The sequence below is a fragment of the Mauremys mutica genome, chromosome 7, assembly GCF_020497125.1.
Source record: "Mauremys mutica isolate MM-2020 ecotype Southern chromosome 7, ASM2049712v1, whole genome shotgun sequence".
NCBI lineage: Eukaryota > Metazoa > Chordata > Testudines > Geoemydidae > Mauremys > Mauremys mutica.
Window position 1 is genome coordinate 30,453,429 of NC_059078.1, and position 13,031 is coordinate 30,466,459.

Below are 13,031 nucleotides of genomic sequence, written 5' to 3' on the forward strand. Positions count from 1 at the left end.
GCTGCATACATTTGCGTTGGGACAGACCAGTGGCATAATCAGCTGGGGAAGCTGTATTTTCCAAGGAACATCGGAGCCAAGCTTTGCTGGAATTGCAGTTGCAGTTTGCAAGGGGTGAAGTGTAAAAGCAGATTTGGGCACCAGGGCAGATCTGGGGGTTTGTCTATAATGCAGGTTGCACTCCTGGATTCTCATGACTGCCAGCTCTTATTAAAAGAAGTCTCCAGCTCTCCTGGTTATAGAGAAGAACGTGACATCTGGAAGACAAATAAAAGGAACCCCACATTTTGTGTTTTTTTTTTTTCCTTTTTTTAAACCTTCTGATTTTTTGAATGCTTGCATTTGGACAGTCAGTGTGGTCTTATGAATCCCCCTGCACTGGGATTCAGGAGACCAGGCATCTATTCCTTGGTCTGCCACTGGCCTGCTGCGTGACCTTAGGCAAGTCACTTTCCCCCTCTGTACCTCAGTTTCCCACCTCTAAAATGGAGATAATGCTATTTATCCTTTGTAAAGTCCTTTGAGATCCACTGATGAAAAGGGTTATATAAGTGCTAGGGATTGTTACTAACTCAGATTAAAATCACCATACTCTCTATTGCTCTGTCTGTATCTGGGTTTCTTATTTTACACTTAGATTGAAGCAGGGACTTGTGTCTTTCTCTGTGTTTGTACAGCTCGTGGCACACTGGGGTCCTGATCCATGAGTGGGGCTCTGATAATACAAATAATAAATAGTAATAATTGTTGCCACTCTGGTTGTAGATGAGATGAGATTAGCACGATTTTGATTATAAGCAAGATTTAAGACCTGGTCTTCAGACAAATCAGTGCAAACGTCTGTGGAGATGTCTTTATATCAGTTTAAACCGGGCTCATATTGATTTAGGTTGTGTTAATAAATGTAGAGCTTGGTTCTCCACAGAAGTTGTTAATGTTAAACCGATATAATTAAATGGGTGCAACTGTGTGTGGACTGTACTCCACTGGTTTGATGCCAGAAGAGGCAATTAGATCATCTAGTCTGACCTCCTGCATAACACAGGCCATAACATTTCACCCAGTTTCCTCTGTACTGAGCCCAGTAACTTGCCATTTGGCTAAAGCATCTTCCAGCAAGGCAGTCAGTCTGAATTTGGAGACACCAAGAGATGGAGAATTCACCCCATCTCCTGGGAGTTTGTTCTGGTGGTTAATCACGTGCACTGTGAAAGTTTGGTGTCTTATTTCTAATTGGAATGTGTCTGACTTTAACGTCCAGCCACAAGGGCCACCCAGGGGATTCAGGGGGCCTGGGGTCTTCGGCGGTGGGGGTCCTTCCGCTTCGGGTCTTTGGAGCACTTTGGCGGCGGGTCCCGGAGCGAGTGAAGGACCCGCCGTCGGAGACTCAGAGCGGAAGGAGCCCCTGCCGCTGAAGAAGCAGCAGCTCTGGGTCTGCGGCAGCGGGTCCTTCACTCGATCCAGGTGTGTTCGGCAGCACTGAAGGACAACTGTGTCTGTGTGTGTGTGTGTGTGTATGAAATAATAACAGATTATTAAACAACCAATTTGTAAACCCCTAGAGGATAATAGGGTACTAAGTAACAGGCAACACGGATTTGTCAAGAATATATCATGCCAAACCAACTTAATTTCCTTCTTTCACTGAATTAGTGGCCTAGTGGATGGGGGGAAGCGATAGACACAGATCTTAATATTAGGCTTTTGACACAGTCCCACATGACACTCTCATAAGAAAAGTAGGGAAATGTGGTCTCGATTAAATTACTTTAAGGTGGGTGCACAACTTGTTGAAGAACTGAATTCAAAGAGTAATTCAACGGTATGCCGTCAAACTGGGAGGGTTTATCTAGTGGGGTCCTGCAGCGGTCTGTACTGGATCTGGTACTATTCAATATGTTCATTAATGACTTGGATAACAGAGTGGACAATATGCTTATGAAAGTTGTGGATGACACCAAGCTGGGAGGGGTTGAAAACACTTTATGACTTTGACAAATTGGAGAACTGGTCTAAACCACTCAGATGAAATTCACAAAAGACAAGTGCAAAGTGCTACATTTAGGAGGGAAAAATGAAATGCACAACTACAAAATGGGGCAGAACCCTCTAGGTGGTAGTTCTGCCAAAAAGGACCTGGAAATTAGGGGGAGGGATAGCTCAGTGGTTTGAGCATTGGCCTACTAAACTGAGGGTTGTGAGTTCAATCCTTGAGAGGGTCACTTAGGGATGTGAGGCAAAAATCAGTTCTTGGTCCTGCTAGTGAAGGCAGGGAGCTGGACTCAATGACCTTTCAGGGTCCCTTCCAGTTCTATGATAGGTATATCTTCACATATATATATAGCAGATCATAAACTGAATATGAATCCACTATGTGATGCAGTTTCAGAAAAGGTTAATATCATTGTGTCATAGGTAGGACACTGGAGGTAAGTGCACACTGGTGAGACCTCAGCTGGAGAACTGTGTCCAGTTCTGGGTGCCAAACTTTAGGAAGATGTGGACAAACTGGACAGAGTCCAGAGGGAGAGCTATAAAAATGATAAAAGGTTTAGTAAACCTGACCTATGAAGAAAAAAAACTGGGCATGTTTAGTCCTGAGAAAACACATCTGAGCAGGGACCTGATAATAGTCTTCCAATATGTAAAGGGCTGTTACAAAGAGGACGGGGATCAATTGGTCTCCATGTCCACTGAAGGTAGGACAAGAAGTCACAGGCTTAATCTGCTGCAAGGGAGATTTGGGTTGGATATTAGGAAAAACTTTCTAATAAGAGTAGTAGTTAAGCACTGGAACAGGCTTCCACAGGAGGTTGTGGAATCCCCATCATTGGAGATTTTTCAGAACGGGTTGGACAAACACCTGTCTTAGATGGTCCTGCCTCAGCACTGGGGGATGGACTAGCTGACCTTGCAAGGTCCCTTCCAGCCCTACATTGCTATGATTCTATGATTCTCTCTCTGTGTGTGAGATTGCCTCTGTATGTGTGTTTCTCTGTGTGCATGTAGTGTGTGTGTGTGTGTGTGTGTGTGGTGGGAGTGGGGGCAAGTGAATTTTGGTACAGCCCCCTCACTGATTCCCCAGGGCTTCTTTCAGCGACTTCAGATCCCGTGTCCAGTCTGCAATGACCTTATGAGCCTCTGAGATCTGGCGCTTCGGCTGCTAGTTACAAAGCCCACGTGCCGTAGTTAGCACCAGGGCATCGCCATGCACCTTCCACAAACCCTGCTCTGAAATACAGCCTCACAGGAGCACAGTGGCACTGCAGCGGATTCCTTATACCTATGTTTCAGCCCAAGGCTAGGCCTATGCACCTGAGGGAGTGGGGTCTAGTGGTTAGAGCAGGGAGGCACTGGGAGTTAGGATGCCTGGATTCTATCGCCAGCTCTGCTGGAGTGTAGAGCCATGTCCTTGCACTTGACCTCTCTCTGCACAAGACTGGGTGTCACATGCGTTTCCTAAAACATTGAGGCCCAAGCCCATGGAATTGCACCCAATAGCTCCTGTCCTGATTTCAGACCTGGGTGTAATCTTAAAATCTTTGAATGTTAATAAAAGGAGAAGAGAGTGAAAAGTCAAGGCTGGGTTTTCCAAGGAAAATAGATGAGGGTTAATTGGGGCTGCTTATATATCTTTGTGACTTCCTGAGCAAACCTGCCTGGTGGTCCTCTTAAAAAGAAAGTAACGTGGCTTTGATTCAAGCAATTCTAACCATCTCGGCAGGATTCTCCCAAACCAGCAGTGACCCAGACTGGGTTTTTCCTAGCACCATGGGCCCCCTGTGCATTCCTGCCTCCTAACACCTGGCCCAAAAGGCAGAATCTTCCACCAAAGCCTACTGTGCTGGAATCTGAATCAAAATCCACTGCTTCCCCCAAATATATGTGACCCAATGGAACCTGAGATACATTTGGACATCAGCATTCCGCATCTTATCCCCTGGAAGCCATCACCCGAGATGTCTGGAAGAAAATGATGATGAAGAAGTGTGTGTGTGTGTGTGTGTGTGTGTGTGTATATATATATATATGTGCATATATATATATATATTTTTTTTTTGCTATGGACAAAGCTAGGCATTGAATTAGATAATGTTTCTAGTTGAAATGTCTGGAGTTAACCAAGGGGTCCAATTCAATTGTCCGCGCCCATGAACTATGCTGCAATATGGAATATTTTCCCATTTCCCCCCCAGCTGTGGGAGAGGGGGGAAATCCAAATCCATTCGCTCTTAACTAAACAGTCGATGAAGACGGCGTAAAAAGTAAAACCAAGAAACCAGTTGTGGGAATAAAAACAGGAAAGGGTTGGAAGTAGATCCCATTAAAATGAGCGAAAAATCCTCCTCTCCTATCTGAAGCAGGGATGGCTGAACCGTCAACAGTCAGCATTCAGGAATGACAGTTGTGTGTTGAATTCTTTTTTCTTTTATAACCTAACTCCTGAAAAAGAAAATAGATTTACACGAGAGGAAAGATATGAACAGGTAGCTTTTTCTCCTCGATCCATGACGATCCATGAGCATGTGTTGTTCGTTTGAAATCTGGAATATTAAATATAAATTATGTCTTTTTTTTTAATTTTTAACCACCCCTTGTTTTTCTACAAAATAGTTTTTCCCTCCCTTCTCCCCAACGCTTGCCACTCAAGCTGTTTCTGTTAGGGAAAATAGTTTCTCCTCAATTTGTAAGCCACCAGGTGGCAGCGGCATGGGGCGGTGTGAGGGTTGAGAGGGGTTCTCCATCATGTATAGGTGTAATCTATGTCTGGGATGCCGCCTTCTCTATATCCACGGGTTGTGCCGTAGCCGATGGTATGGGTGCTTTTGTATAAGCTGGTGCCGTTGGATGGGAATATCGTGTGGATTACATATTCCTCCTTGGCTCGGTGTGGGTTGATGGGAAGCATCTGCAGCCCAGGACCTCGGATCTCCAGGATGGAGTTGTCCTTCTTGGTACCTGATTCGACGTAGTCATCTTTCTTCCGGCTGCCCCTGCTGTAGGCCCTCTCCCGCGTCAGCAGCTCACCCGTCCGGTGGACATACCAGCAAATGGCTGCCAAGACCAGGAAGAGGAAGACTAAGGCCACCGCCCCACCAATGATCCCTGCCAGAGGCAGCCCAGCCATTGGGTCGACGTTCTGCTCCCGGTTGAGGGTTGTGGTGGGGCTGTAGGTGTCAGCTGTCTCCGCTTTGGCGCACACCGGAGTTTCATCTGCCACATAGGTGCTGCCTGTCTCCATGGTGACCATGCAGATAATGTAGGTGGACTTGGGCTCCAGGGCCGTTAGCAAGTACTCAGTCTTGTCCCCTTGCACCAGGGTCTCAGTGATGGAGCCTACCGCTGGGCTGTGACCCAGACGCAGCCAGCTGAGCCGGAAGGAAGCTGCAGGCAGCATGGCCTTCCAGCTAATCTGGATGCTGTCGGCTGTCAGTGGCTTGACATTGAGAACCAAGGCCTTAGTGCCTGTCCCTGTGGCCATGGGGTAGTCAATATTGGAGTCTGGTAGGCGGATCCCAGGTCGCTTGGCCTTGAGGGTGAAGAGGGAGCCCTGAGGTGTGGTGACGGCTGCGTGACTGGTGGTGGTCTTGGCCACCACTGCATTGCCCTGTGCACCTGCCTCAAAGCACTCATCCATCTCATTGGTGATGTCCTTGATGGCCATGCCTCTCACTTTATCCGGCCCTTGACACATCAGCCCCCTCACGTTGACCACTGAGGCCCGGGCCTTGACCCAGTCCCTCAGCCACATGAGGTTGCAACCACAGAACCAAGGGTTGTTCCTGAGCAGCAGCTGGGTCAGGCTCTCCAGGTCATCAAACAGGCCCTTGGGCAGAGTGGTGAGGTTGTTGTTGGACAAGTCCAGCCTCTCGAGCTCCCTCATTTTGGAGAGGGTGTTGTAGGGGATGTGGCTGATGGCGTTATCCTGGAGGTACAGCTTCTGCAGGTGGGAGCTGGGCAGATTGAGCGGAGGGGCAGCCAGAGAGTTGCGTACCAGGGACAGCTCGCTGAGGTTCTGCAGCCGACTGAAGGTGTCGTCGGCAATGCGCTGGTTGGCCAACAGGTTCCCATCCAGCACCAGCCGCCGCAAGCTGTTCAGCCCTTTGAAGGCATGCAGCGGGATGGTGGAGATGCGGTTGTCATCCAGCCGCAGCTCCTCCAAGGTGCGAGGCAGGCCAGATGGGATGCTGCTGAGGTGGTTGCGGGACAGGAAGAGCAGCTTGAGGCGGGTGCTGTCGGCAAAGGCATCATCCTCAATGCTGACAGTGGAGACGGAGTTATCATCCAGGTGGAGCTTCTCCAGCAGGGGGATGCGGGCCAGGGAGTCGCGAGCAATGGTGCGCACGTTGTTGTCCTGGAGGTGCAGCTCCCGCAGCGAGCGTGGCAGGTTGACAGGGAACTCGTCCAGGTCGTTCTCATAGAGATAAATCACCTGGACATTGAGTTTGGACTTGAGGTTGGAAGGGATGCCGGCGTTGTTGATCTGGTTGTTCTGTAGGTACAGGGTGGTGGCATCGTCGGGGATGTCGGCTGGGATGGAAGTCAGGCCCCGGTCGTTGCAGTAGATGAAGCCGTTGTCGCAGCGGCACACCGAGGGGCAGGAGGCGCCACTGGCCATCACCTCGCTCAGGAAGGCCACCAGGCCATAGCACAGCAGGAGCCAGTCACGCAGGTCCATGGCTGATGCTGTGGTCACCACCGTGGAGGTCACCGTGGATGCTGTTGTCATTGCGCCGGGGGGGGTGGGGAGCGGACCCTGGGTTACACCTTTGGGACCTGTAGAGGGGAGAGAAATGGGAGGAGCCTGAATTATGGAGGTGGAGCTACATGGAGGATTAGAGATGGGCAGGCCTGCAACATGGGAATGGGGGCTAAGCATTGGGTGTTCTGTCTATCAATTGATCGATTGATCTATCAGGTCAGGCACTGCATAGACCCCCTACCAAGATCAGGACCCTGTTATGCTGGCTCTTCACAGCAAAAGGTAGTCCCTGGGGACCTTAGACTCTAACAGACAAAGAGTTGTGAAGGAAATAGAGAGGCAGTGACTTGCCCAAGGTCACCCAGCAAGTCAGTGGAAGAGCCAGGAACAGAATCCAAGTGTCTGGAGTCCTAGTCCAGTGCCTTGACCAACAGATCACACCACCTCACAACAAAGTCTCAGCCAGCTGATAGGTACATTTATTTTTGATGATTTAAAAATAAAATCACAAAGCTAAAAATCCCAACAAAACTTCTCCATGGTCCGGATGAAATCTGGGGTGTTTTTTTTTCCTTTTACAACCCAAAAAGCAGATCCCCATGTCAATTAAAAAATCCAACACCACTAATGCACCCCCCCCCCCCACCACCTCACATTGCTTCCAGCACTAAATCTTCCCCCGGCATCTGTCAGGCTGCAAAATCTGCTGCAGAAGACGTATAAATCCATGTTAATAAGAGCTTTCTAATGGCAACGCTGACACGCCAGCTTCCAGCTGCCTCAGAGATATAGCCACAACACTGCATACATTAGAAGCAGATAACAGAGACGTGCGCACATTCCCGCTACCTGCATGCATTTGTCTCTCCTTGTCGCTTAGCCACCCACTCGTCCCATCGTTCCTCTCGGTAAAGGGTGTCAGAGAGAAACTAATGCACTGCAGATTTGTGTCTTTCAGGGGATCTGAGATTTACACATTATTAGTGGTGTTACGGTAGCACATAGCTATAGATCCGTCGATCAAATTGGTAGTGTTGGCACTGCACAGAGCCCACTGAGATCGAGGTCCCATTGTGCTGGGCGCTGCACAGAGACACAGTGAGAGACATCCGCTGCCCCAAAGATCTTGCAGTCTAAGACCTGCTGTGCACACAGCGTTTGTCTCAGGACAATTATGTGGATTGTGGGATGACTTTTTACTGATGTTGTGATACCGGCATAGCCATTAGTGTGGAGGCATGTACACAGGGGGCCTAGCACAATGGGGTCCTGGTCCATGACTGAGACTCCTAGGCACTATGATAATCGGAGAGATAGGAATCGAATCCAGGTGTCTGGACTCTCATCCCCTGCTTTAACCACTAGACCACACTAGAACCCAGGGATTCAGCACATCCTGCTGCAACCAGTCGACCCCACTCTCCTTCCAGAGCTGGGACTAGAACCATGGTGTCCTGATGCCCAGCCCTGCTGCTCTAACCGCTATAATTTTAACCATGTGTATTATAAGCGTGCTTACGGGGCAGCCAAGATTGGGCCCCTATTGTGCTAGGCGCTGTACACACACAAAGTTATAGACAGTTCCTGCCCCGCTTTCTGAGCCGGGAATAGAATTCTGGTGTCCTCACTCCCTTCATAAGGCCTTAGCCATTAGATCATGCTCTCCCTGAGGTGTGCCTGGGGCTGCAGCCAGCTTCAAGTGCGAAGTCCCGAAGTTCATAGATTCTAAGGCCAGAAGGGACCCCTGTGATAACCTATTCTGACCTCCGGGGTGAAAGGCCACAGGACAGCCCTGGAATAATTCCTGGTTGAACTAGAGTTAAGCAGAGATGGCTGAGTTTCTGAGGCTGTGTAACAACAGCTGCATGTCACCTTGTATGTGTGTGTGGATCCTAGGTAGTTACCACTTTGCACAATACCTGCATTGGCTCAGGATTGTAATAGAGTTGAGATTGTATCTTGCACTGTGGCGTGATGGATAATGGTGGGGTTTATGGAGTCACAGACCAGAGCGCTCCTGTTTCCTGCCTCTATTGCAGACACTCATCTTCCTGCCTTAGTATCCTTCCTGCTGCGTTAGCACCCAGCCTCTGAGTTTCACAACTGCTCAGCAACAGATCTTTGCAGAGGAGAGAGCGTCCGGGCCACAGGGCACTTTGTTGCAAGGCCACCTCTTTTGGATGCGCTTTTATGTCCTGTTGTTTATATTTCATGGTTTATGTAGCCTATCAAATTAAGTGCAGTAAATCGCTTGGTTTTATGGGTAGTTTTATTTGCCTGCATCCCTGCGTAGCTGGGAGAGAGATGCAGTGGAGTAGATGGGGTCAGAGGATTGCATGGTGGTAAAGCAATGGGAGGGGTGTGCCTAGATTAGAGGTTCCCAAACTGTGGGGCACACTTCCCTAGAGGTAAGGGGGGCACGAGGTAAATTTTGGGGATCATTGGCCTAGATGATGTCTGCGCCAGGGAGGGGAGTAATCCCCATTCCAGGAACACCTCCCATAACTCAGACTCATGGCCACACACCCTGCCCCAGTTTCAATGCACCTTAACATGAGGGCTTTGCCCTAGGGCCAAAGCTCTGATGGAGTCTTTCTTTTTCTTTCTATTGCAGTTTAGCTCTCCCTCTCTATCCCCATACACACCCCTTTACCTATCCGTCCATGTCCATGCACAGTCCTCTTTCTCTCCCCATCCCTTCCCAAACACACCTCTCTCACCTAGCCGTTCATCCACCTACACACTTCTATCCATCTATCTATCTAACCTCCCTTCCTTGTGGCTGTCTTTGTCCCCCAGCTTGGTTGTGGTGAAAGGCTGTCGGTTTAGAACAGTGCCAATGAATTCTACCGCAGGTTATGCTTTACAGGGACTCATCACGGGCCCTTTCACCTCACCTGAGTTAAACCCTGTCCAATGTTATTTTTTTACAAGGCCCTTACATGGAAGATTTGAGCCAGCGAGGTCTCCTGCTGGGCCAGTGCCCATTAAATCACTAGGAACCACTCACTTTGCTTGAGTTCATTATGCATTCGGCTCCTCTATAAATTTTACATTTCTTTTTTTTCTTTCTCTGTCTCCTTTTTCCCCGGCTCACTCTTAGTTTTTGCCATTTCCTCCATTATGAGACATAAAATCCTTTATGGCTCAATATTTCTCACTGCCAAATAAGGGTCTCATTTCCCAATCTCTTTTGGCCCCTGCTGCTGCTTTGAAGACAAACTGTGGATATTTTTTTCCTATTCCGCCCTTAAAATTGCTTTGAACAATTTTTCTTAACCTCTTGTGAAGGACAGGACATCAGAACCAACCCACACTGAGCTTTACAAACAGTAATGCAGTGGTTATGGCAATAGCTTTGGACTTGGGAGATCCAGGTTCAAATCCTGCTCTCCCACAGACTTCCTGAGGCATGTCACTGAGCTTCTCTGTGCCTCAGTTTCCCAATCTGTAAAATGGGGATAGCACTGCCCCACCTAATGGAGGGTTGAGAAGAAAAGTACATTAAAATTGTGAAGTACTCAGGTATTCTGGTAATAGAAGGCGAGATTGGTTGCCTTACATAAATAGGTCTCAATTGCAGCGAATGGGTTGGATGGACCACTGGTCTGACCTAAGGAAGTGGGGGATAAATTGGCCCATTGGTCTGATCTGAGGCAGCAGGGATGCTGTGTTGGATGGGCCCCATCAAAATGAATATATGTTGATTTCACACTTTTTTGTTTCAGAAAGAAACAAAAAAAAATTCTGAAAAAACCAAAACAGTCAGTTTTGACATTTTCAACGGGAAACATTTTGATGTCAGCCTCAACATTTATTTTAATTTCATTTTTTAAAGTTCAAAAAGGTTTAAAAAGGTTCAGATTCAAAATGGCATGCTTTGATTTTGTCAAAACGAAGTGTTTTGTTCAACCTGAAACAATTTCCCACCCTGACTTTCCAGTTCACCGACAATTTAATGTTTTTTAATTTTTGGTCTGACCCGCAATGATTTTTGTTTTTTACTTTTCAAAACTGCCAATGAACCGAAAAATCCATTGTTCATCCACCTGATGGGACCATAAAAGTTCCTCAAATAGTTAAAGATGCTTTATTAATGCTCTTGCCGTTCAGAGAGTCAAACGGTTTCTTGGGCCTGATCGCAGCTTGCTTTGGTTTTGTGCAAAGATTTTGCACCATGCAGAATAAATGTAAAGCAGCCGCAAACTGCAAGGGAAGGATGGTGCAAGGGGAAGTGTGCAAGCCTGAGATATAGGAGACCTGGGTGGGGATTTAGGCTCCTAAGAACGGCACTTAGGCCAGTTCTATACTTGGAAGACCTTGCCAGTCTAACTCTCCTTTTGGAATCTTGCTAAATTCAGCAGTTTCTCGTGGCAATGAGTTCAGCCTAACTCTCACCGGCACCACGTACCGAGTTAATAACAGCCCCTAGCTCTTCTACAGCACCTTTCAGCAGTAGAACTCAGAGCACTTTACACAGGAGGTCAAGATCATTATCACCTTCTTACAAATGGGGAAACTGAGGCACAAGGCAGTGAGGTGACTTGCCCAGGGTCACCCAGCAGGCCAGTGGCAGAGCCAGGTATTGAACACAAGTCTGAGTCCGAGTGGAATGCCCTATCCACTAGGCAGCACTGCCTGCCTAGCATAGTTAGCCAAGGTCCCATATGGAGGCAGCAGGGACTAGTGACAAGGGCACTAAGGACTGACAGTGCAAGTCAGGAGACCTGGGTGCTAATCTTAACCCCTGGGAATAAGGGTCGGGGGTTAACCCAATCACCTCAAGAGGAGGCTGATTTGAACAAAGGGCTGTAAAAATCAGACCCTTTTAAGGCATCTCAAACTGGGCCAACAAAATCCCTTTGGAAAACCTTGCATTGGCTGCCAAGAGTTGGGGGTGAAGGCTGATGGAAGTGTAGCCCTATGATCAGTGCAGAGTGATTCTTCTGAGAGACTGAGCTTCTCCATGACGCCCACCAAAATAAACCATTTGAATTCCTGCAGGAGTCTTTAATCTGCCTAATAATTCACACTGCTGCTAAATCCAGCCTGCAGCTTGCCAAGCCCTCTTTGCCTGAGGAAATACGTTTAAACATTAAAATCTGCCTGTGCATCTTGATGTCCCATCAGGCAACGCTCCTGCATTGCTCTGCAGACAGCGTCAGCCAGTCAGGGAGGAGTAATAAACTCCCCCAAGCCAGCCTGCAGTTGATAGCAGCTGGGGATCTGGCCCCATTGACTTCAGTGGAATGCCGCCGATTTATACCACCTGGGAATCTGGCCCCATTGACGCCAATGGAGCAGCACTGATTTACACCAGCTGGGGATCTGCCCCCACTGCATTTAGAACAATCCATTCACTTCCATTGCAAACCTTCTGCCCAAACTTCCAGCCTTGCATCTGGCTACTTATTGGTGTGGGGGCCTTAGCATCGTGGGAGATGCTACCCGTTCCTTTGCAGTGGTGGCATTTCTGGTTTGGCCATAGGTTATTTTGAAGCAAGTGGGCCTGGGGGCTGGGAGGGTGAGGGGAGAATGCTACAAATCAGGTGCCTTAATCCAGTTGTTCTCAACCTTTTTTCATTTGCGGACCCCTAAAATGTTTCAAGTGGAGCTGTGGTCCCTTTGGAAATCTTAAACAAAGTCTGCGGACCCCAGGTTGAAAACCACTGGTTTATGGTAACGAGAACCTTTCGTGGACCCCTTAGACATTGTCTGCGGACCCGAGGTTGAGAACTGCCGTTAATCCACTTCTTTTCAGGGTGGAGGAATATAAAAATCTGGTGCTTTAGTCCATCCCTGAACGCAAGATTCCAACAGTTGTACGCACCAGCCGATGGGCGTTTGAAGGGATCTGTTAGCATTGCTGTGACACTCCAATACTTTAAACTCAGTTGCCCCCAAAGCTCAGCTCCTTGCTCCGCAGTTTATCCCTCTGGGGCCCATCCGCATCCATGCAGACAGAAGCGACAAGACCTCACTGCCTGACTCGTGTGTGCCTTTTGCAAAGGCCAAGTCCAGAGAAGGGGGAGAGATGAAGGAGGTGGAGGCGAGTGGGAGGTGGTGCTGGTGAGGATTTTGTTGTGGGAAGCAGGTGGTCTGGGGAGCACGTGTTGGGGGTGTGTGTGCAATGCTGCTAAAAGCCACTTGGATCTCCCCCCACTTAACACTGGGTGTGGGGGAAGGTTCCCTGGGGGAAATGTGGTTCCGTTTAGTCATACTGCAAGGATTACTTGGGAGGAGTTGGGCGTGGAATCTGAGCTTTTGTCTGTTTGTTTTACTGGCTCTTTAAAAGGAGAAATGTATTTAAAACAGCCCCACAGAAACA

General features: G+C 48.4%; 2 protein-coding genes across 2 annotated transcripts in view; one reads left to right on the forward strand and one right to left on the reverse strand.

The window, feature by feature from the left end:
- The window catches only part of MACROD1 (mono-ADP ribosylhydrolase 1), a 203,971-nt gene that overhangs the window by 38,907 nt on the left and 152,033 nt on the right, over positions 1-13,031 (forward strand). The gene's annotated exons all lie outside the window — the stretch shown is intronic.
- Positions 4,181-13,031, reverse strand: part of FLRT1 (fibronectin leucine rich transmembrane protein 1) — a 99,402-nt gene continuing 90,551 nt past the window's right edge. The window contains exon 4 of the mRNA XM_045024863.1: positions 4,181-6,777. Coding sequence (XP_044880798.1) covers positions 4,745-6,730 — 1,986 coding nt within the window. The 5' untranslated portion in view covers positions 6,731-6,777 and the 3' untranslated portion in view covers positions 4,181-4,744. The remainder of the gene's footprint in view (positions 6,778-13,031) is intronic.